The sequence below is a fragment of the Nannobrachium achirus genome (assembly GCF_963921795.1).
Source record: "Nannobrachium achirus genome assembly, chromosome: 4".
In the NCBI taxonomy this organism is placed as follows: Eukaryota; Metazoa; Chordata; class Actinopteri; order Myctophiformes; family Myctophidae; genus Nannobrachium; species Nannobrachium achirus.
The window spans coordinates 44280056-44303494 of NC_137813.1; the positions used below are offsets into that span (position 1 = coordinate 44280056).

Here is a 23439-nt window from a genome sequence, read left to right on the forward strand (position 1 = left end):
ATGCTTTAACTTTAGAAAAATAGCAGATATACAAGCTCACAGCGCAGCACCGAGTGCCGCGCTGCGAGCTTGTAGATCTGCTATTTTTGAAAAATCGTGAAAATGAGTGCAAGTCTTTGAATATCTTTGACCCCGATCTTTGACCCGACTTCTAAATCCTTCTTCTAAATCATGTGGTTCTCAAACTTTTTCATGTCAAGGACCCCCAAAATTACAGGTATTTGGCCACGGACCCCCATCTCAAAATATGTTGTTCCAGGGACCACCCAGAAGCAAATATTTGAGTTACAAATGTTCGCTTTCAAGTAGATATATTCAAAGACTTGCAAAAAAAAAAAACATGATTTTTCAAAAATAGCAGATCTACAAGCTCGCAGCCGCGCTGTGAGCTTGTATATCTGCTATTTTTCAATAGTTAAAGCAGTCAATAATCGTAGGCCTAAATGGGTTAGAGACCCCCCTTCCCCAGGGCGCATCAATATTCCCCGTCATTCTCCAATTTGACAGATAAACCAAAATGAAAACATTCCTTCTCAATGGTGGCTCTGGAAAACAACATTGCATGTTTACTAACAGAAATATGACAATCCTGGGAGACAGTGTGAAAACATTACTGTAAGGCAGAAATGGAGTGTTTTCTGCCTTTAGTTGACATGTTGCAACATTTAAAAACCAGCTGAAACCACAATGATCCACGAGGAGGCTCAGGGAAATTGAATCCAGTTGCTCTTGTAACATGGGTTTCACCCAACTATGTGAAAGTGTGAGGGCCAGCCATTTGTCTGAATAAGTGCGGGGAGAGGTTTTATTGCAATTTCACTCACCAATAAAACGTTATTCAAACGGGCCAGGACCAGGGAAGAAGCCACAGGAAAGAAAGGGAAAACATTAGGTTTAATACAAATGCCAATTAAAGCAGTTGTTAACTGTTCTAAAAGTATATGATAAATATAAACATATTAAAGTAAAGGCTGGATTTCTCACCTCCCATCCTGAGCTCTAGAAGAAGAAAACAAAAACAAAGGCATGTGTGAGATTAATATCAAGCGAGAGATTATTTTCTAGATCAGTGGTTCTCAAAGTGGATTTCAGGGACTCTCTAGGTTCCTTTATGGGAGTCTAAATTGACCCATACAAGTCTGTAACTTTGACAGTGTACAAATGGAACCAAATGGACCCTCACAGGTCCATTTGGTTCCATTTGTACGCTGTCAAAGTTAAGGGGAGTCCTTCAAATTTCAAAGTTTGAGAACCACTGTTATAGATGAGACAGTTCAGTGCTCCTGAGACCAGGATGGAACTGTGAACTCACCTGGTTGTAGATTTTGTTGAAGGCCTCTTGCAGCTTGCCGTGCACGGTGGAGAGCTTTTTGAAGTCTCTGTTGGCCTCGTGGATGGGCAGCAGGATCTTGTACACTTCATTTATGGCCTCATACATGGCAGCCTGAAAACACATGTTGGCACATGAGCCATGTTTGTGGGCTGGCAGTGGCCTAAAGATAGGCAGGCAACGCAGAAATGTGCAGAGGCAACCCAGAAGCCGACACGGCTCTGGTTCCATCCCCAGATGGTGGGACTGATAGTATTGTGCGCTGGTGAACTGTGGTGTACATGCATGTGTGTACTGTGTATGTGTAGATGTGCAGCGAAGAACGGAATCAATCGATTCAATTTATTATAAATTCTATTTGAATAGAATAACAGATCTACAAGCTCATAACACAATGCTTCCATTTTCGCAGTATAAAAAAGTATAAAATAGTGGGTAATCAGATTTATCAATTTAGTAAAAAGTATGTGCTTTTCGATTATTTGATCAATCAAAAACGAAACAAAAATATTGATAGAATAATTGCTGAGAAAATAAGCTATAGTTACAGCCCTGTGTGTGTGTGTGTGTGTATTCGTGAATCGCACGTGGCTGCTGTTCATGTTTATAAAATGTTGTGTACAGTGCTAAGTGAAAATGAATACATTCATTATCTGGTGTGAGCAGTGGACAGTAAAAGGACTTAAAGGAGACGTTCAGACGAAAGCACGATCCCCCCCCTAAATGTGTCTTTTTTCATACATCTTTCTACCTGGTTTGGTGGATTTCTCTCATTGTTGCCCCTCTTCTGAGATCTCCCGACCCTTCCTCACAGCTAAAATGGGGCTTGTGCGACACTCCCAAAATCGCTTATATTTACAGTTCCCGGAGACCAACCGACGTGTTGTTAATCCACCACATATTGACCCGGATGAGAAACTCTAAACACCGTTACACTGTTCCCATAGCGAGATTCTCGAAATCTCGGATGAAGAGCAAAAATTAGAGAAATCCACCAAACCAGGTAGGAACATGTATGAAAAAAGACACATTTGGGGTCTGAATTAACGGGTACACATTATTGTGTATCATTATTTAATGCTTTAACTATTGAAAAATAGCAGATATACAAGCTCACAGCGCGGCACCGAGTGCCGCGCTGCGAGCTTGTAGATCTGCTATTTTTGAGAAATCGTGAAAATTATAATTTTCTTTTGAATCCTTCAAAGATTTTTGGAAAAACCTATGTTTCTATGTCAGCAATCTGGCCATCCATCGTCAAAGAAAAGGTCCTTTTCACTTAACTGGAGCTCAGTTAGTCTGTTCTTGAGAGACTACTACTATGTCAGTGGTTCTCAAACCTTTTCATGTGAAGGACCCCCAAAATGATATTTATTTGGCCACGGACCCGCATCTCCAAATATTTAGTTCCAGGGACCCCCCAGAAGCAAAATTTGAGTTACAAACGTTCGCTTTGAAAATACATATATATTCAAAGATTTGCACACATTTTCACGACTTTTTCAAAAATAGCAGATCTACAAGCTCGCAGCGCGGCACTCGGTGCCGCGCTGTGAGCTTGTATATCTGCTATTTTTCACTGGTTAAAGCATTCAATAATTCTAGGCCTAAACAACCATGTGCTGCGTGTGGAGGAATAGGATGCGTACCATGTTAAAGGAAGAAGCAGCCTGCTCCAGGAGACCCACCAGGCCAGACTCGCTGAAGTACTTCCCCGCACAGATGCCCTCCTCCTCTGGAGACAGGATGTCGTCAGACACCGCAGACTCCTCCAGCACGTTGGATGAAACGTTCTGAAGGTCAAAACAAACGGTTACACGTGTGGCTGGGTGGTGGTGGATGCCCTGATGTGCACTGCTGCACACAACTTATGGGTATGGTTTGTTCTCCCCTCACTACCTTCTCCCGGAATGGACAACCTGAAATCAATTAACTACTTAAACCCACATTATCCTTTGTTGACCATGGTCCCCCAAAGTACTTTGCCCCTCCTTTTTTCTATCCAAAACAAGGAGCAAAAAGTTTTCCTCAGAGAATAGCAATCTCTAAGCTTCTAGATTGGCTATTTGCGCCTGTTTTGCAGAATGTTCATCTATTATGACATGCTCCAAATACAGGACGTCACGCTATGGTTGATGTGGTTATGGATCAGACTAAACGAGAGCGGAGTCCTGCAAAAAACACACACACACACACACACACACACACACACACACACACACGCACGCACGCACGCACGCACGCACGCCTGACAGGCTGCAGCACAGCCTTTTTGGGTATTGTTTTTTTCTATATTTTTCCCTCATTGTTTATCCCTCAGGCTTGCTTTTGGGTTTTGTTATCATAGTTTTGGGTGGGAGCTCACTGGTAGTCCAGTTACCGAGCTTTGTTTTGGTTTAGTGTCGTTTATCTTTGGTTTTCGGTAGTTTACGGACCAGAGCTGTGTTCGCACGGCCCATTGCATGGCTGGCTCAGTAGCTTTACTATAGCTTACCCATCTCCAACCCGTCTGGTTTGTTTTCTTTTGTACTTTGTGAGTATGGCTTTCTTCTTAAAAACCTGTCTTTTCAGCTACCAAAGTTCTTGGCATCCTTTTAATTCACCCTTTGTCAAGTCCCACCCGTTGTCCCACCCATCTTCACACCCATTGGTTGATGTATCTTGGTGGGACATTCAGTGGGATACTCCATCCACTACCATTTTAATTCAGTTGCTTCGTATTGTTATTCTGTGTGTTCAATTCTAATTTCAAATTTTGTTTCAGTAAAATGGAGCTGCTCAGTGGCAGTATAGTGACTCAGCATGTTTTTAAATGTTTTTATTTCTCCAAAGATTATGTTTTAGCAAATTCAACATAAAAAAGACGGAACCAGGGCGGGACAAGGCAGATAAGAGCCTGCTGGTTGGTCAGTCAGGGACCAACCAGAAGGCTAACAAAGGGTGAATTCTCAGTCTCTAGCCGAGACTTTAGCCATTCACAGAGGCCCTAACAAACATAAAGCGAGACTTATTCGTGATTTTAATCTAACACAGTGGTTCTCAACCAGTGATTTTGAGGGGCACCAAGATGACAGTAAAGTGACAATTTATGGACTTTTTAAAGTCCATAAATGGTAATCAAAGGTAATCAACAAACTATACTATAAAAACTGGTCAAACATTGGCCAAATTGTCTTATATAAGAAAGAGAAAAGAATTAGATAGATCTGCTATTTTTCACATTATTTATCTGTGGAACAGAGTCAAACTAAATAATATAGTAATGCCTCAACTCCTACATTCCAGGTGCTTGTCATGGTGGGGGGTCCCCAGTTCAAATATGATTTGGAGGGGTTTGCGGCCTGAAAAGGTTGAGAACTACTGATCTAACCTGGAAGGTGACACAGCCGATGGGCAGGTAGCGACAGTCCTCCAGCATGTTGAGGTACTCGGCCACCAGGGCGGCGCTGTGGACCAGGCAGTGGGCGGCCTCGGCATGGTTCCCCCTCTCAGAGTGCTTTCCTGCCATGTTCTGGAGCCAGGTGAGACGGAGGTCTGGAGAGTTCTGGTAGCCCTTAGCAATCCTTAAAGAAAAGACAGAGACAGAGAGAGAAACATTGAACTACGATGAGACGAGACAAAACAACAGGGGGGAGGGAAAAGTGGGACTGAGTTACTAGGCCCCAAGGTGGAGGGGCCTTCATTATTTTATTCTTTAGCTATTGAAAAAGCTCGCAGCGTGGCACTGAGTGCCGTGCTGCGTGCTTGTAGATCTGCTATTTTTGTGATTTTTTGGGGCATATATACTGTATATATATGTATTTTTTAAGTGAATATTTGTAACTAAAATTTTGCTTCTGGGGGGTCCCTGGAACTAAATATTTTGAGATGGGGGTCCGGCGATCCGCGGCCAAATACATCATCATTTTGGGGGTCCTTCACATGAAAAAGTTTCAGCACTACTGACATAGAAACAGGTTTTTCAAAAAAATAAATAAACCTGAAATATTCAAAGACTTGCACAAATTTTCTTAATTTAAAAAAAAATATCAGATCTACAATTGCCGCGCTGTGAGCTTGTATATCTGTTATTTCTCAATAGTTAAAGCACAAAATAATAACTATGAAGAACATTCATGGGGGGCCCGCAGTGAATCCTTGTACCCAGGGCCCAGAATTTGGTGTGACACCCCTGACTACGATGAGGCGAGGCACACCAAGGCTGGACTTATATAATGAACAGATTGTGAGAACATGTTGATGTGCACTGCATCATGTACCTGTACATCAGGTCAATGAGCATCTCTGGGTCTTGCTGATGCTCTTTCATCTTGACGGTGTCGGTTAGAATCATGTGCAGGTTGAACACCAGATCTTGGACCTGCAAGTAAAGACAGCGACTCAGCACAACCTGCTTCCAACAGCACCACTGCAGACAGACTACCTCATTCATTCTACCACTTAGGGATGCTGTAAAACAGAGGTCTTCAACTAAGGGGTCCTTGGCCTGAAAACATTTAAGACCCCTGCTATAAAAACTAGAGTGACGGTTGTTGTTTTTGCCTATACCCGTTTCCCTGACACTTAAAAGGTCCTTAAGGCAATTTTCTGGAAATCGTCAAGACCTCATCATATTTGTTGTGGGGCCACGTGAACTGTCCCACTCATTTAGCCGATAAACTTATGCAAGGCGCCATGAACCTTTTACTATTACTACCACGTGATGGAAGAATGAAGGTCCTTACACACATGGGAGCGTTTATTTTATGCGATTAATTTGCATTAAGTTAAACTGCTGTCATGACTACATCCACACAGAACGCAGATATTACGCAGCAATAAAGCGTCAATGTATTTTTGAAACAAGATAGAATAAAACTATCAACCTGTATGGATGCAGTCGTCACACTCCCTAACCTATAGTTAGGCCTAAATCAGAAATTAGCCTACAAAAACAAATGTGTTGCTACTTACTGTACATGTACTGTAAGCCCCTCCCATACACTAAAATGTGTTCCCGGCCTGAATGGGTTAACCCATTTAGGCCTAGAATTATTGAATGCTTTAACCAGTGAAAAATAGCAGATCTACAAGCTCACAGTGCGAGTGCCGTGCTGCGAGCTTGTAGATCTGCTATTTTTGAAAAAGAACAAGAAAATGTGTGCAAATCTTTGACTATATGTATTTTCAAAGCGAACGTTTGTAACTCAAATTTTGCTTCTGGGTGGTCCCTGGAACGAAATATTTTGAGATGGTGGTCCGTGGCCAAATACATGTTATTTTGGGGGTCCTTCACGTGACAAAGGTTTGAGAACCACTGACACAGTAGTCTCTCAAGAACAGACTAACTGAGCACCAGTTAAGTGAAAAGGACCCTTTCTTTGACGATGGCTAGCCAGATTGCTGACACAGAAACACAGGTTTTTCCAAAAATCTTAGAAGGATTCAAAAGACACTTATAGAATCGGGTCAAAATTCTATTTTTCACGATTTTTCAAAAATAGCAGATCTACAAGCTCGCAGCGCGGCACTCAGTGCCGCGCTGTGAGCTTGTATATCTGCTATTTTTCAATAGTTGAAGCATAAAATAATGATACACAATAATGTGTTGTAAACAGTTACTGTACCTGCTCTGGGAAGGGCGTGTCCCTCAGCTCAAGGTCCTCCTCAGCGTACGTCAGGATGGTTTTCAGGGAGTGACGGAGGTGCTCCTCGTTGAAGTTCTGAGACGTTCCCACCAGGGAGGACAGAGACATGGTCACCTGCATCTTCACCCTAGCAAAGTTCTGGGCCCAAGACGAAAATCACAGAGTACATGTCATCATATGCACAGGAAATGTACTCCAGTTTTGAGGATGCACAACTGCACGTGTGTCCAATTAATTTCCAAAACTTTTCCAGAATATTTAACCCAATTTCCAGGACTATATAACAATAATTCAGCTCAATAACAGGTCGCTTACTCCTATGTGCAATGCCCAAAGACAGGTAGTGTAGTGTTTTCAGGCCATGACCCCCGAAATAATCATGTTTTAACTGGGGACCCGGCACCCTGACAAGCACTAAGAGTTGAGGAATTTTGTTAACACGGTTCTATTGTGAAAATAGCAGATCTACATGCTCACAACGCCTCGCAACGCGAGGCGTTGTGAGCATGTAGATCGGCTATTTTCACAATTTCTGTCCCTAATATTTGACAATTTGGCCAATGTTTAATTTCAGAGGTATTAACAAAATCAATAACCAAAGACAATGCATAGCTATTTTTCCAGGACCTTCCAAGACCCTTGATGAATTCCAAAACTTTTCCAGTACTGGAAAAATATTTTTCTAATTTCAAAATATTTCCAGGAATTTCATGACCGTGGGAACCCTGTGGCTAAGAAGAATTATCAAGAATACAAAGCAAAAGACTTAAAAAGGCAGTCACTGCACTTCAACCTCTTGTAACGATAAGTGACACGGTCACCATACAGTACTATGAGGGGGGTTAATACTGGAGTGCACTGATGGAATTATATTAGAGGGTGACAGTTCGCTGGTTGATTCCAGCTGAAACTAGTGACGGGCACATCTACGGTGCCCACTTTGCCACCAGTGCCATTGAGCAATAGAGTAGTGAAGGGTGACGTAATTTACACCTCCTACCTGGTTCGCGGTTTTCTTCCCCCATTCTGAATTCCCATAGACCTTTTTCATATCACGTCATATAAGAACTGTGTTCCAATTATAAACAAATGATCTCAGCGGTTTGACTCATATGGATATGAAGAATCAACTGATGGTGAAAAAACGCTGATGTTACTGTCGCCCAATTAGTTACATTTTCACTAGAAACAGGCTTTATCACTTATGAGTGACTGTCTATCATAAACCATACAGAGCCACCTCGCCGACAATATCGCAAAGACTGTTTGTTTATTTTTGGGCCACAATGCTTATATGAGACGATTTAAGGTGACTCAATGTTATTCTCCATAGATAATTACTTCTGTGGAACCGGGGGATGAGCGAGTCACATCATGACTTCACTGTTCTATACCCTGTGGCTGACCCAGTGCATCCTGTTTTCAATCTGTTTTTCTCCAGCTATCTAGTTTTCATCAGTCTGCTCCAGTAGTGCTTCCCTTTTCTTCAACAGCACAGACTTACGTTTCCGATCTCAAAGTTCTGCCTCATGAGCAGATAGAGCGAGGCGGAGGCGTGGCTTCGGACCGGCGCCACGCTGCTGCTGCAGTGACGCAGCAGACGCAGACACAGGTCAGCACACAGCTCAGTGTCCTCCTCAAACAGCATCTCTGGAAACTACACACACAGACTGTAACATTAGAGACTTCATATATACGTTTGTACAGTACACACACAGGTACTGTAACATTAGAGACTTCATATATACGTTTGTACAGTACACACACACACACACACACACACACACACACACACAGGTACTGTAACATTAGAGACTTCATATATACGTTTGTACAGTACACACACACACACAGGTACTGTAACATTAGAGACTTCATATATACGTTTGTACAGTACACACACAGGTACTGTAACATTAGAGACTTCATATATACGTTTGTACAGTACACACACACACACACACACACACACACACACACACACAGGTACTGTAACATTAGAGACTTCATATATACGTTTGTACAGTACACACACACAGGTACTGTAACATTAGAGACTTCATATATACGTTTGTACAGTACACACACACACAGGTACTGTAACATTAGAGACTTCATATATACGTTTGTACAGTACACACACACACACAGGTACTGTAACATTAGAGACTTCATATATACGTTTGTACAGTACACACACAGGTACTGTAACATTAGAGAACATTAGAGACACACACACACACACACACACACACACACACACACACACACACACACACACACACACACACACACACACACACACACACACACACACACACACACACACACACACACACACACACACACACACACACACACACACACACACACACACACACACACACACACACACACACACAGGACCCCACAATCCTCAGGACTTTTTTGTGTTATCCCTTTAGCCTTAATATCTGACTGTACCTCGTGCCGTTTACATTTCTGACTAATAAAGTAATCAATCAATCAAACACTAGATCGTCTGTCGGGTGGAAACATATTAGCTGTTTCTTTTCAGGATTCAAATTGAAAAAGTGGCAGAACATCCAAGTTCAAAACATGTGGCTTCTGGCTGCTTTTCAAGTTTGTGCATCTGCTACTTTTGTGTGACGCTGTATGATCATTAGGCTCATTTACGGAAAATAAATGTTAAAATATGGAGATAAGGTTTCTGCTCGACAGCAACGATATATATATCGTCGCTGCCGGGTGAAAACCTTGTATGTCCAAAACCGTTCGTTTTGCATTCATCATTTTAAAAATGACTTAAACTAGTGAAAACAGCCGATCTACAAGCACACAACTCCTCGCACCGCGAGGCGTTGTGTGCTTGTAGATCTGCTGTTTTCACTACTTTCGTGCGACGGCCTTGTATGATGAAGCAGGGCTTTACTTTGCGAAAGAACGTACACATTGGAAACTTTGGAGATACGAGGTTTCCACCTGACAACGACGATATGCACCTATACATCACCTTGTAGACCAGAGCCCTCTGAGTGGTGAAGCAGTGCTGGAGGAAGAGGGCACTCTGGTTCCCTGCCATGCTATGGAGGAGAACCCTCAGAACACCACCCAGGACGCTCTCCTTCAGCTCCGACGCTACCACCGTCTGAACACAACATAATAGTATGTATTATTCACTTAACTCTGAGAGGGTTCAGACAATTATTTATGTTGACTTAAAGCAGCACTAGCAGTGTGGGGCATCAATTGCGACTTTGGACACAAATATCATGGCCGCCAAAGTCTTTTGACTTCATTACCCAAGAGTCTCTACAAGCATGTCCGGCCAAGGAAGTTAAAATAGAAAGAAGGGAAACGTGTGACGCCGGCAATGAGCCATGACGCTCACCATGGGTGCCAAAACTCGCACCGGAAGTGCGATGAAAAACATGGCAGTGAATGGAGCCGGCTAGACCAGCTCATCAACAAACACTATTTATGAACGACTGACAAGTCTGCTTTTATTTTCCTGAGACGAGAATTTTATAAACACTCAATTGTTCAGAAATAATGTTCAGAAATAATGTTTGTTCATGAGCTGGTCCACAGGCTTCCACTGACTCCAGTGCATTCTACCGAACTTCCGTGGTTGCGTGCCATCTGAATCAATGTCAAGGTTTGAGTTGTGTGTTTTTACCTTGACTATGATCTCCAGGGTATCGAGCACTATCAGAGAGGCCTCGGTAGCTAGGTTCCCGTCTACCACAGACTCCTGCTCCATCTCAGCCTTGGTCCTGTTAAATAGACGGGTTTACCATCTAGCATTACCAGCATCACACATCATATTAACACCACAGTCAAAGGGTTAGACTAAAGCTCCAATTAAGAGACTATTCTCAAAATTATAACAGACGCCTCGAAATTGCTTAAAAAATGTAGCTAACGGTCCATTATATTTAAAGGACAACTTTGTTTGTTTTACAACAAGGGTTAATATTTTAGAAAGTCATTAGAGAAAAGAGAAGGTGAGCGTTAAAATGTTTTCATTTACTTTTTTCTATCGTTTTAGTGATTTAACAATTTTGATTTGCATGCATACGCCCAGGTTGGGGGCATGCATGCAAGTGGCTAAATATGTCTTTTTAAACACATTCCCAAGATGCACCGCAATCTTTCATGTGCAGATGTGACTTATGGGGGCTGGTGTAAATAGTAACAAAGAAAGGCAGCTTATAGTGTCTATAAAGACATTTAGCCACTTCTACGCATGCCCCACCCACTGAAATCAAAATACTAACTTCATTAAAACAATAAAAAGCAGTAAATGAAAACATTTTAACACTCATCTTTTCTTTTCTCTAATTACAATCTAAAATATGAAACCTTGTTGTAAAAAAACAAAGTTGTCCTTTGTCAAAAATCAAGCATTTGCATTGTGGTGCAAATAAATAGTACATATTTGCCAAATACATTATCCTACTCCTAAAATATTAATCAAATTAACGGTTTCACCCCTAAGTGAGACAGAAGGGAAAAAAGGCTTTAATTTAATTTATCAGATCATATCATATCCCTTGTGAGGTACAGTTTTAAATGTCCCATTTGACTTCAGTTGGCTTCACATGTAAATGACCCACTTATCAACTCTGTCTGTGTTCTGTCTCCAGTGGGTAACGTTCTTCCTCCATCTAACGTTCTCCTGGCTGCCGTAGGGACTCCGCTCTGGAAGAGAACGAACGCACACACATACACAACACAGGCCTTTACCAACACACAGTATTATGCCCATGATTCATACTTGGTTTGCATGATTCATGCTTGGTTTTACAGGGAGTGGACAGCTCTCACATGCACGCATACTTGTGTGTATACTTGTATTACTATACTAGTTAGGACCAAATGTCCCCAACAAGTAAAGAGAATTTGAAAAATACAGTCCTCACAAGATAAATTGTTTGTTTTATGGTTAAAGTTTAATTTAGAGCTTTATAATTAGGAAAAGATCCAGGCATTTAAAGGTTAGGGTTTGCGTTGTTGCAGATTTATACTTGGTTGCCTGCCCGTGTCGAGCAAGTGAAAATAGCTGATCTACAAGCTCGCAACACGTCGCTGCGTGTGTGTGTGTGTGTGTACAGTATATGCTAGTCACCTCTGCTGCGTCGCACCATCTCCTGGCGGGCTCCAATGGTTCCCAGTATGGCCTCCTCTAGACGAGCCTTCATGTCCTGAGACTTCTTGAATGTCAGGCTGTTGATCCTCTCCAGAGTCTTCTTGCCCTGCAACCACCGCCGTTGCCAAGAATGTACATCAATGACAGACAGTAGACAAACAAACACACACACACAGCACTGGATCCAGGCACTTTGCTTTCAAAGTGGGGACCTCCAGGGGTCCTTGAAGGGGTTCCAGGGTGGTCCCCGGTAAAATGTGTTAATATACTTCGTCTATTTTTGAAAATCTTTGAATTTATGGGGGAATTATATACACAAATCTTTTCTTCTTGGGGTCCCTGGCAGAAAATATGTTTGAATTGGGCTCCGTGGACAAATACAGATGGATTTGGGTATCCTTGACATAAAAATGTTTGAGAACCACTGGTGTAGGGGGCTAAGAATACAATACTATGTTTAAATTGCATTAAAAAGGTACTATTAAAAGGGCAACAAAAGCCAAGGCCAATCTGGTGAGTTTGCTGCCCTCTAAAGGTTCAGAACTTTAGGAGGCTGACCTTAGTACACTGCAGTTGATACAATCAATGTGTGCGTTGGATTTAGGTGTGCCAATGTGCAAGTGTGGATAATACTGTAGACTACTGTCAATGCCTGCACATTGGCACACCCAAACATAACACACTCAGTATTCATTTTATTAGCTGCAGCTGTGTTGCTTACGTTGAACCAATGTCAGTGTGGAAGTATTTATACCCTTCTGTCCTTTTCACGTGTTAGAGGCAAAGCAAAAGTTACAATTTACAATTTAGGCATTTAGCAGAAGCTCTTAATCCAGAGCGATTTACAGTAATCAAGGTAAACACGAGGTATAGAAATAGTAATCTCGGATCATAGGTAAACCAAGAACCCATAATCAGCCAACAGTAGAATATTAAGAAATCACTCATCTGTACATTGAAACTCTACACACAAAGGATGCCAGTTCCACACATCTGTCTACATAACATGCCATCTAAATGACATTTTAGCCTTTGCATAAGCCAGCAAGGTCTAAATGCTAGGGCAATAGCTACGCCTGGGGCTTTGTTACTCTTTAATAACCGTACAAAGTACAATTAAATATACATACTGTACAGTAACTGTAGTGTTCTGTACAAAGTAAAAGTATTCCAAACTAAAGCAGAGGATAATAAAAAATTGGGCAATGCCGTGAAGAAACAGTGGTAAAGTTCCTTGTGCCTCTGGAAAGTAATAACAGCTGAGTACACAGTACATTCCTCAGTGTTAATTTGTCAATTTGTAACTCTAGGCAGTGTGCAAATGTAACCAAATGGACCCGCAAGGGTCCATTTGCACACTCTCAGAGCTAACCAACACAACTTGGTCGTTTACACAGTGGTTCTCAACCTGAGGGTCGGGACCCCCAGGGGGGTCCCCAAATAATTTTGGTGGGTCCCCAGATGATTAACTTAATGTGTGACATAACAGTGTTTTCTCACTCAACAGTAAACAAACCAACATAACGTTTAAGTGAATAGAGGGTATCTACACATTTCTAAAGTGACAATTTAAGGACTTTTTAATACATCTAAAATGACAAATTAAACATTGGCCAAATTGTCATATATTAGAGGCTGAAATTGTGAAAATAGAAGATCTACATGCTCACAACGCCTCATGGCGTTGTGAGCATGTAGATCTGCTATTTTCACAATAGAACCGTGTTATTCAAAATGTAATGCCTCAACTCTTAGTGCTCGTCAGGATGGGGGGGGGGGGGGGGGGGTCCCCAGTTAAAATATGATTATTTTGGGGGTCGCGCCCTGAAGAGGTTGAGAACCACAGGTTCCCCACCAGTGTACCTTGTACTCAAAGCAGGAGACACAGAGGTGCAGCAGTGTACCTTGTACTCAAAGCAGGAGACACAGAGGTGCAGCAGTGTACCTTGTACTCAAAGCAGGAGACACAGAGGTGCAACAGTGTACCTTGTACTCAAAGCAGGAGACACAGAGGTTCCCACCAGTGTACCTTGTACTCAAAGCAGGAGACACAGAGGTTCCCACCAGTGTACCTTGTACTCAAAGCAGGAGACACAGAGGTTCCCACCAGTGTACCTTGTACTCAAAGCAGGAGACGGCGAGGTGCAGCAGCTCCAGCAGACGGTTGATCTGCAGCACAGACAGGTCAGCCACCCAGCGCTCCAGGAGAGAAGCCTCCACATTCTTCAGCACCCAGAGGAAACACACCAGCAGAGTCCTGCTGCACTCTGCAGACAGGGAGCTGCACTGACGCCCAGCCTGCTGATGGACGGAGACAGACACACACACACACACACACACACACACACACACACACACACACACACACACACACACACACACACACACACACACACACACACACACACACACACACACACGTAATTATTACCAGTAAGACTCCCTAATCTCCACAATTACACCAAAAATGTGTTTTTCCAAAATAGTCCTGATGGTGGCGCTAGATGGGACAGATGCGTTTTGATTACATGACTGTAGAGATACTGTGCGATTTGCGTGATTTTAGGGCAAAATCTGTAGGTGTCCAAAAATGTGTTTTAAAAAATCGGCCTGAAGGTGGAGCTAAATGGGACAGGTCCATGTTGATGAGATGAGTGTAGACATACTGGCCCTCATTTATCAACGTGGTGCAGATCAAAATTTGGGTGTACACCGAAATTTAGGGAAGTCTCGACATTTATCATTTCAACTTGACTTTGACGTTGGCGTAGGGTAGGATCAAATCTCACGTCAAGTCCAGAGGTGGTGTAGGATTCATCCTACACCACTTTGTTCCATTGTAGACGTGCGGAGCAGCATTGTGTAACTATTTGACAGGCAATGGACACATGTATCCACTCGAAAATGTATATCCAACACAATAATAAATAATCCTGTGAAAATATAACATTTTATAAAAGTATATTATAGCCAGCTACATCATGGACATGCACGCCGATTTTATTTCCAAGTTACAATGACAAGCAATCAAAATCTAGCAACATGGAAGCAATCTACTGTTAAGTGCTTTAACAGTCTATATTTTAAGATTGCAGACCTGGCTCAGAACAAGCACATTATAGCCTACGAACGCATGCAAGAGCATTTTCGCGACCAGCGCGGCGCCGCTGTGATCTACCGTGAGGCGAGCCTCCAATTTATACAGTGACGCGAGTCCTTTTAAATATGGATAAAACCCGAAGCTCCAAACCTGGCTGTGCCCAGCCCCGCGCACGCACGCTGCGGATGATTTATTTGGGGGTCCACGGCCCACCTGGGAGAAGACCAGCCCGCGCAGGAACGGTACATGATCGCTAGTTCAAGCACTCAAAAGTGCATTGCGCTCGTCACCGAAATTGGGTTAAATTAATATCCAAAACGTAACCGTGGGGTCTCTCAATTTATACAGTAGATACTGTACACTATGCTGGAGTTAATGATGAAACCCGACGTGGCGAGCCTTGAGATCATGGCCATGGGGAATATGATTGCTTGTAACCAAATGAACGCGCTCTGTCTGCGCACGCACGGCACGGGTAAGCAATGGTTTAAATTAATATCCAAAAGTATTCATGGCAGTGACCAGTGACTTGTGTCATTCATGTCGGCTGCGGTGCTATAGCCTCCTTGTCAAAGATTGTACCGTTGGTTAATCCCACGTTTCCAGTCAAAGACTGCTGTGTAAACCAAAATGCTGCTGTTCCAAGTAGCCTAGTTGCGTGCGTAGGTGTGTGCGTGCGTGCATGTGTGCGTGGTCTGTGTGGGACGCGGACATGGCTTTTCTTTGGTTGTTAGGTCGTATTCGGGTTGTTCTGGTCGTAAAATGGGGGCGTTTCGAGAATAATTAAGGGCGTGTTATTTAAATTTCAGCCTGCGCATTTATCAACGCTGGGATCAAATGTACGCCAGGTGTGTCTGTTTAGGAAGCATTGATAAATGCCGTGCACACGTTGCCCTACGCAAAATTTGGTGAAAAAAATAGACCATTTTTTACACTCCATTGATAAATGAGGGCCACTGTGTACCGATTTGTGTGATTTTAGGGCAAAATCTGTAGGAGCAGTGTCCAAAAATGTGTTTAAAAAAATCAGCCTGATGGTGGCGCTATATGGGACAGGTCCATGTTGATGACATGAGTGTAGACATACTGTGTACCGATTTGTGTGATTTTAGGGCAAAATCTGTAGGAGCAGTGTCGAAAAATGTGTTTTAAAAAATTGGCCTGAAGGTGGCGCTAAATGGGACAGATCCATGTTGATGACATGAGTGTAGACATACTGTGTACCGATTTGCGTGATTTTAGGGCAAAAATTGTAGGAGCAGTGTCCAAAAATTTGTTTTGCAAGAATCGGCCTCATGGTGGCGCTAGAAGAGGGCCATGTGAGAAATGAGGGGTGGGGTCTCCGCGCCGCCGAGGCGGCCGAATAGGTACCGGCCCCGGCTCTCCCGGACGCTCCCAGCCCGAGTTAAGGCATTTTATGTGAGCTGCAGTGGAGGGGGTCCTCCACTGGGGGCGCCACCACTTTTGCATCCGTTCTGGAGCACCAGGAGTCGGTGGTCCCCGGGAATTCCCCGTGAGCAGCCCCGTTGGGGTGGTCATTTGGTCATTTTTGCACATTTGGTCATTTTTTACACCTGGGGGTCCCCCAGGGACTTGGGGGTCCCTGGAGCTCTGGGGGTCCTTGGAGGTTGTAGTTTGGCAGGGAAGGAGTGTGTGTGCAAAATCTGGCATGGATCGGGGCAACGGTTGCGGAGATATGAGCAGAGCAAAAGTGTGACGTGTGACGAGTGACGTGACGGACAGACGGAGGGACGGAGGGACAGACGGACGGCCGGTGGAGGTTTGGATAGTATAGGAGTGCAAGTAACTGCGACCTACGGTCGCAACTATACTAGGGAGGACGTCAACGTGTTAAAGATCGCTTTGGAAATAGCCAAAACATTTAAGAAATTGCAATTGCAATCTACAAGCTCACAACGCCTCGCGCTGCGAGGCGTTGTGAGCTTGTAGATCAGCTATTTTCGGCAAAGAGGTTTGGTGTAGAGGGGAAAAAAGAGCAGACTAAGTACAGAGTGAAAGGTCAAGTTTATGAAGTATTGACGGTTCAAGTGGTTAAACATCTGAAAACACAAATTGACACAAATCCAAAATACACTGATAATTGTGCTGTCAAACGATGAAACTATATGGAATCTATGAACAGGTTGTGGGGGTCCCTGCTTCATCTCTCTCCCAACTAAGGGGTCCTTGGCCTGAAAACATTGAAGAGCCCTGATTTAGTCAACAAAAAAAAAAGATGACAAAAACTAAATGAAATGAAGACTGAAGACTATGACTATGACTAAGACTAAATCAATATTTGCTGTCAGAATCAACACTGGCAGAGATAAGAGACAGCACTGTCCTCCCACACGGCAGACAGACGGAGGCTGCTCCCCCCCCCCCCCCTCCCTCCCATCACTCACGGCTGTAGGCAGGGTGAACGGGTTGGCTTTGGCGTGCGGCAGCGGGGAGCCGGCTATCGCCATGGCAACAGACTGACTGATGGTGTTGCCGTTGTCTGGGTCGCCGTCGTCCACGTAGGAGGCGGCGTGGCGGACGCGGGCGGACGAGGGGTCTGCGGAGATAAAGGCACGTGTTGATAGAACAACAGATGACACAAGATTCCACACCGCGTCAGGGCAGAAACCTCGTTTATCCCATTTATTGAATGCTTTAACTGTTGAAAAATAGCAGATACAAGCTCACAGCGCGCGCTGCGAGCTTGTAGATCTGCTATTTTTTTTTAAATCAAGACTTTTTTTTGCAAGTCTTTGAATATATCTATTTAAAAGCGAACATTTGTAACTCAAATATTTGCTTCTGGGGGGTCCCTTGAACAACATATTTTGAGATGGGAGTCTGCGGCCAAATACCTGTAATTATGGGGGTCCTTGACAGGAAAAGGTTTGAGAACCACTGATTTAGAGGAAGGATTTAGAAGTCGGGTCAAAGATCAGGTCAAAGATATTCAAAGACTTGCACACATTACCACGATTTTTCAAAAATAGCAGATCTACAAGCTCACAGCGCGGCACTCTGTGCCGCGCTGTGAGCTTGTATATCTGCTATTTTTCAATAGTTAAAGCACAAGATAATGGTAAGTGGTTAAAATCTAACACGACTCAGGCGCGTTCCAGGTATTTGAGAGTTATGTTTATCGATTCTTACAAATGTCTTCTAAGTCTTTTCAGTTTTCTGAAAAATATTTCACTTCAAAAAGAAGAGAAAAACACAACCTCTTCACGTATCCGGAGGAGAGTGTGAGCCACCAGAACCAAGTTTGAGTGGTTTCAATGAATCTATCCTGGTTAAAATGGTGTTTGAAGTTACAATGGGTTGTGTAGGAAGGGGTCTGATAAAATGGTAGTCTCGGGTGCTCCCAAAAGCCTGATTAGATGATTAAAAAAAATATATATATCTCTTTAAATGAACTTTACCATTATGTTGTATAAAGTAGAGAAAATCTGCATGAAGTTGAAGCGGTCAAGTCCGTCCGTGGGGTTTATAAATATTGAACGACTGAAAAGCATTAGCAAGTGACTAAAACAATAACTACAATGGATCCATTGGAACAAAGGCTCCTTTTTCCATTTACTGGAAAATAACAGTTTTGGACATAAAAGAAGGTTTCTGTCCAACAGTGACAATATGACCAAAAAATGTAAACGACAATTTAGGCTTAGAATTATTGAATGCTTTAACCAGTGAAAAAATTTTGAAAAAGTCGTGAAAATGTGTGCAAATCTTTTAATACCCGTATTTTCCGGACTATAAGGCGCACTTAAAAGCCTTTAATTTTCTCAAAAAACTACAGTGCGCCTTATAGTCCAGTGTGCCTTATATATGGATCATTCATTGACATTGACATTCCCTTCAGCACAGCTCCATCTGTTGGATGCATAAGCGTCTATTATGTGCGCCGTATAGTTAGGTGCGCCTTATATATGAAAACAGTTTGAAAATAGACCATTCATTGACAGTGCGCCTTATAGTCAGGTGCGCCTTATAGTCCAGAAAATACTGTATATGTATTTTCAAAGCGAACATTTGTAACTCAAATTTTGCTTCTGGGGGGTCCTTGGAACTACATATTTTGAGATGGGGGTCTGTGGCCAAATACATATAATTTTGGGGGTCCTTCACATGAAAAGGTTTGAGAAACACTGACATAGTAGTCTCTCAAGAACAGACTAACTGAGCTCCAGTTAAGTGAAAAGGACCTTTTCTTTGACGATGGCCGGCCAGATTGCTGACATAGAAACATAGGTTTTTCAAAAAGACACTTATAGAATCGGGTCAAAATTCTAATTTTCACGACTTTTCAAAAATAGCAGATCTACAAGCTTGCAGCGCGGCACTTGGTGCCGCGCTGTGAGCTTGTATATCTGCTGTTTTTCAATAGTTAAAGCATAAAATAATGATAGCCTACACAATAATGTGTACCCGTTCTAAATGGGTTAAAGGAAAAGCGGTGAAGTCTCCTAACCGGTGAAGTCGTGGAGCTGAGGCAGGCTGTCCATGGTGATGGGGATGAGGGGCAGGTAGAGCTGGGCGATGTGGGCTCTGACCTGGGGGTCGGTGTAGCGGGGGTCAGCGTCATGGCTGCACAGCAAGGAGTGGACCGCACTGATGGCCTTCTTGTGAAGGAAGAACACTCTGTGGAATAGAGAAGCACTACGTTATGGACCTTTGGTACGGTTCTCCACATAGTATAGACATTGTAGGATATGTACCATCTGTGTGTGTGTGTGTGTGTGTGTGTGTGTGTGTGTGTGTGAGTGTGTTACTATACTTATGACTATAAGTTATGAGGGCCAAATATTCCCACAAGTATATTGGAATACAAGACATATAGACATTGCGAGGACAATTGTTTTGGTCCTCACAAGTTGGTTGTTTTATGGATAAAACGGATGTTTAGAATTATGCTTAAAATTAGGAAAAAAAAAACTGGTTTGGGTCAGGTTTGGAGATCAGATATTTAGAGTTAAGAGTTATGCCTGATTTTTTGCAAGAATGTGATCTCCCCTCATTAAGTGAGGAAGCAGTGGCGGAGTTAGATGCAGACATTACATTAGGGGAAGTCAAGATAGCTATCCAGCAGGCTCCGAATAACAAAGCCCCTGGGCCGGACGGCTTTGGGGCGGAGTTTTATAAGGCCTACTCCAGCCTCTTAGCGCCTTTCATACTTCGTATGTTGAATAACTCTAAAGAATCAGGCTCTCTGCCGAAGGGGCTGTACCATGGTAGGATTTCCCTACTACTTAAAAAGGACAAGGACTCTTCACTACCATCCTCATACAGACCCATTTCTCTTTTGCCAACGGAAACCAAAATACTGAGCAAAATTCTTTCTTCTAGGCTTAAAGAGCATATTTGCAATATTGTTCACCCGGATCAGACTGGGTTCATGCCCTCCAGACATATACAGTATAATATGAGGAGGCTGTTTAATCTAATCTACAACCCTGCACGTAGTACGGAGGATGCGGTCGCGATCTCCCTTGACGCGCAGAAGGCCTTTGACCAAATTGAACATCCATATATGCTTTCCGTCTTGACTAAATTTGGCTTTGGGGATTCTTTCATTAACTGGATTAAGGTCATATATCACGAACCATCGGCCTCAGTCCTCACTAATCAAAATGAATCGAAACCATTCAGGCTTTTTAGAGGCACGCGCCAGGGGGATCCGATCTCACCTTATATATTTGCGCTTGCGTTAGAACCCTTAGCTGCGAGGATACGGGCCTGCTCAGTAATCCACCCGATTGTGCAACATGGTACCTCGCACAAAATTTCGGCCTACGCTGACGATGTGGTCTTGTTTATTTCTGATCCAAGGGCTTCCATCCCCACACTGCTAAACCTCATCAATGAGTTTGGTTCTTTTTCAGGGTACAGAATAAACTGGGATAAAAGCGAACTGATGCCTTTATCAGATGTAGTGGACAAAACCTTTCTGTCATCCACCCCATTCAAAATTGTCTTGGATAAATTTACGAGTCTGGGAATTATAGTCACAAGTAAATTGAATAACTTACTGAAGGCAAACTGGGACCAAAAAATAAAACAATTGCAGAAAAACATAGAGTTCTGGAACACCTTACCCTTATCAATGGCTGGACGTATTAACACCATCAAAATGGTAACTTTACCTAGATTTTTGTATGTCTTTCAATCAATCCCAACAAGCATTCCTCAATATTATTTTAAGAAACTAGACTCAATCATCTCCGCCTTTATATGGTTTGGCAAAACTCCCAGGATTACTCGTCTACATCTGTGCAAAAGTAGGAGTGAGGGTGGATTTGGTCTCCCTCAATTCAGACTATATTACTTGGCAGCCAACTTAAATTTTATTACTCAATGGTTTGACTGTTACCCAGGCTATAACCTTGAAAGTATGCCCTCCTGGCTAAGAATGGAACACTTGTCGTGCACAGGCACGTGCCTACCCGCACTGCTAAATAGTCCTGTTAAGTTTAAGAAGGATATCTATAGTCATAACCCTATAATTCAGCATTCTCTTAAAATCTGGTCTCAAATCTCAAAATTGATAAAAGCTCCCAAATTGTATATGTACACTCCCATTTGTGGCAATCATGCCTTTAAACCAGGCCTGACCGACCCAGTTTTTCGTCTCTGGAGGGAAAAAGGAATCGAATCCTTAAGTAACTTGTATAGGGATGACCATTTTGTTTCTTTTCAACAACTCAAGCAGTTGTGTCAACTTCCGGCATCACACTTTTTTAGATACTTACAGATTAGAAACTTTTTCAGAACTCATGTCCCACAATTTGAACAAAAGACTCGTCATCCGACACTAGAGAGCATAATGAGAGTCGATTCCTTTGGTAAAGGTGCAGTCTCGCAATACTATGCAACTTTGCAAGATTTGTCTAGTCTACCCTCTCTCCCATTCAAAGAGAACTGGCAAAGAGAGCTAGGTATTGATATCTCGGACGAAACGTGGGAGGAGTGTATTGACAATATTCATCACAGCTCTATTAATGTCAGGCATGGCCTCATCCAATTTAAGATCATTCACAGATTACACTTCTCCCCGACTAAAGTGCATAAATTATTTAAGGATTCTTCTCCCCTGTGTGGCAAATGCTTTATTGAGCAAGGTACCTTAGCACATCAATTTGTTCAATGCCATAAGTTGCAAAACTTTTGGAACCAAATTTTTGACTTTCTTGGGAAAGCTTATGAGAGGGAACTCCCTCCTGCTCCGTTAACTGCGCTCTTCGGGGTGCTGGAGCCAGGGTGGGCCCAAAACAACCGGGAGAATCAAGTTGTTAGGCTCTCTACATTGCTCGCCAGGAAATTAATCCTTCAAGCCTGGAAATCAGTTAAACCCCCATCCATTGACATGTGGATAAAGGAACTAGGCGGAGTCCTGCACCTGGAGAGAGTAAGATTTGTCCTCACAGATAGGGAGCCCCAGTTCCAAAAAATATGGTCACCTATCCTGCGCCTTTTAGAGTCCCTGAAAAGAGCAGACAGTGCTTAGTCGCCCCCTAGGGTCACCTGCTAACTTTTACTGATCAAGTACAACGTGTGATTACTCTGTATGCTGTTCGCCTATCTCCGGGGACGCGTGCCGCCATCAGCCATTTGTTTGTTTGTTTGTTTGATTGTTGTTTGTCTTGTTTATTTTTTCCTTTCTTGTTTGTTTTGTCATTATTGCTGTAGCATTATTTATGTTTTAACTGTCAATTTTGTTTTATTGTTTATATATGTATATTCGACTTTTGTATTGGTATAAGGTTTTGTCTACTCTGTCATATGGTCCAACCTGGTTTTGTCATGATGTTTTCTCTCCATAGTTGCTATGGACGATATGTCTTTAAAAATGAAAAATACTAATAAACAGATGTTAAAAAAAAAAGAGTTATGCCTGATTTTTGGCCCGGATGGCTGATGTGGTGGTCCGGGCACGCTGGCTGCTGATCCCGATCCCAACGACCTTTGCTGCAAGTCACTCCCCATTTCCTGTCAGACTACAGTATACTATCTAATAAAGGCAGAAAAATCTCCCAAAATATCTTTAAAATAAAAGAGTTATGCCTCATTCACATACAGAAAAGCCAAGCTAATGGTTGGCTTGGTAATTCAATGTAATCTCTATGCAAACCATCTTTTAAAATGTCCAAGCTGGAAAAAAAAGCTTGGAAATTTTTAAAGCTGGTTTGCATTAGAGATTACATTGAATTACCAAGCCAACCATTAGCTTGGCTTC

General features: G+C 42.8%; 1 protein-coding gene across 9 annotated transcripts in view; it reads right to left on the reverse strand.

Annotated features, from left to right (window-relative positions):
- The window catches only part of dock6 (dedicator of cytokinesis 6), a 114003-nt gene that overhangs the window by 5101 nt on the left and 85463 nt on the right, over positions 1–23439 (reverse strand). For 6 of the 9 annotated variants that reach the window (XM_080724672.1, XM_080724671.1, XM_080724674.1 and 3 more), the window contains exons 29-42: positions 19678–19847; positions 17615–17766; positions 14225–14410; positions 12089–12215; positions 11577–11661; positions 10637–10733; positions 9971–10105; positions 8462–8614; positions 6937–7095; positions 5590–5690; positions 4701–4893; positions 2980–3123; positions 1313–1444; positions 985–999 (exon numbers count right to left, since the gene is read on the reverse strand). In XM_080724672.1, coding sequence (XP_080580798.1) covers positions 985–999; positions 1313–1444; positions 2980–3123; positions 4701–4893; positions 5590–5690; positions 6937–7095; positions 8462–8614; positions 9971–10105; positions 10637–10733; positions 11577–11661; positions 12089–12215; positions 14225–14410; positions 17615–17766; positions 19678–19847 — 1849 coding nt within the window. The remainder of the gene's footprint in view (positions 1–984; positions 1000–1312; positions 1445–2979; positions 3124–4700; positions 4894–5589; positions 5691–6936; positions 7096–8461; positions 8615–9970; positions 10106–10636; positions 10734–11576; positions 11662–12088; positions 12216–14224; positions 14411–17614; positions 17767–19677; positions 19848–23439) is intronic. The other 3 variants (XM_080724675.1, XM_080724670.1, XM_080724668.1) reach the window with 1 other exon arrangement.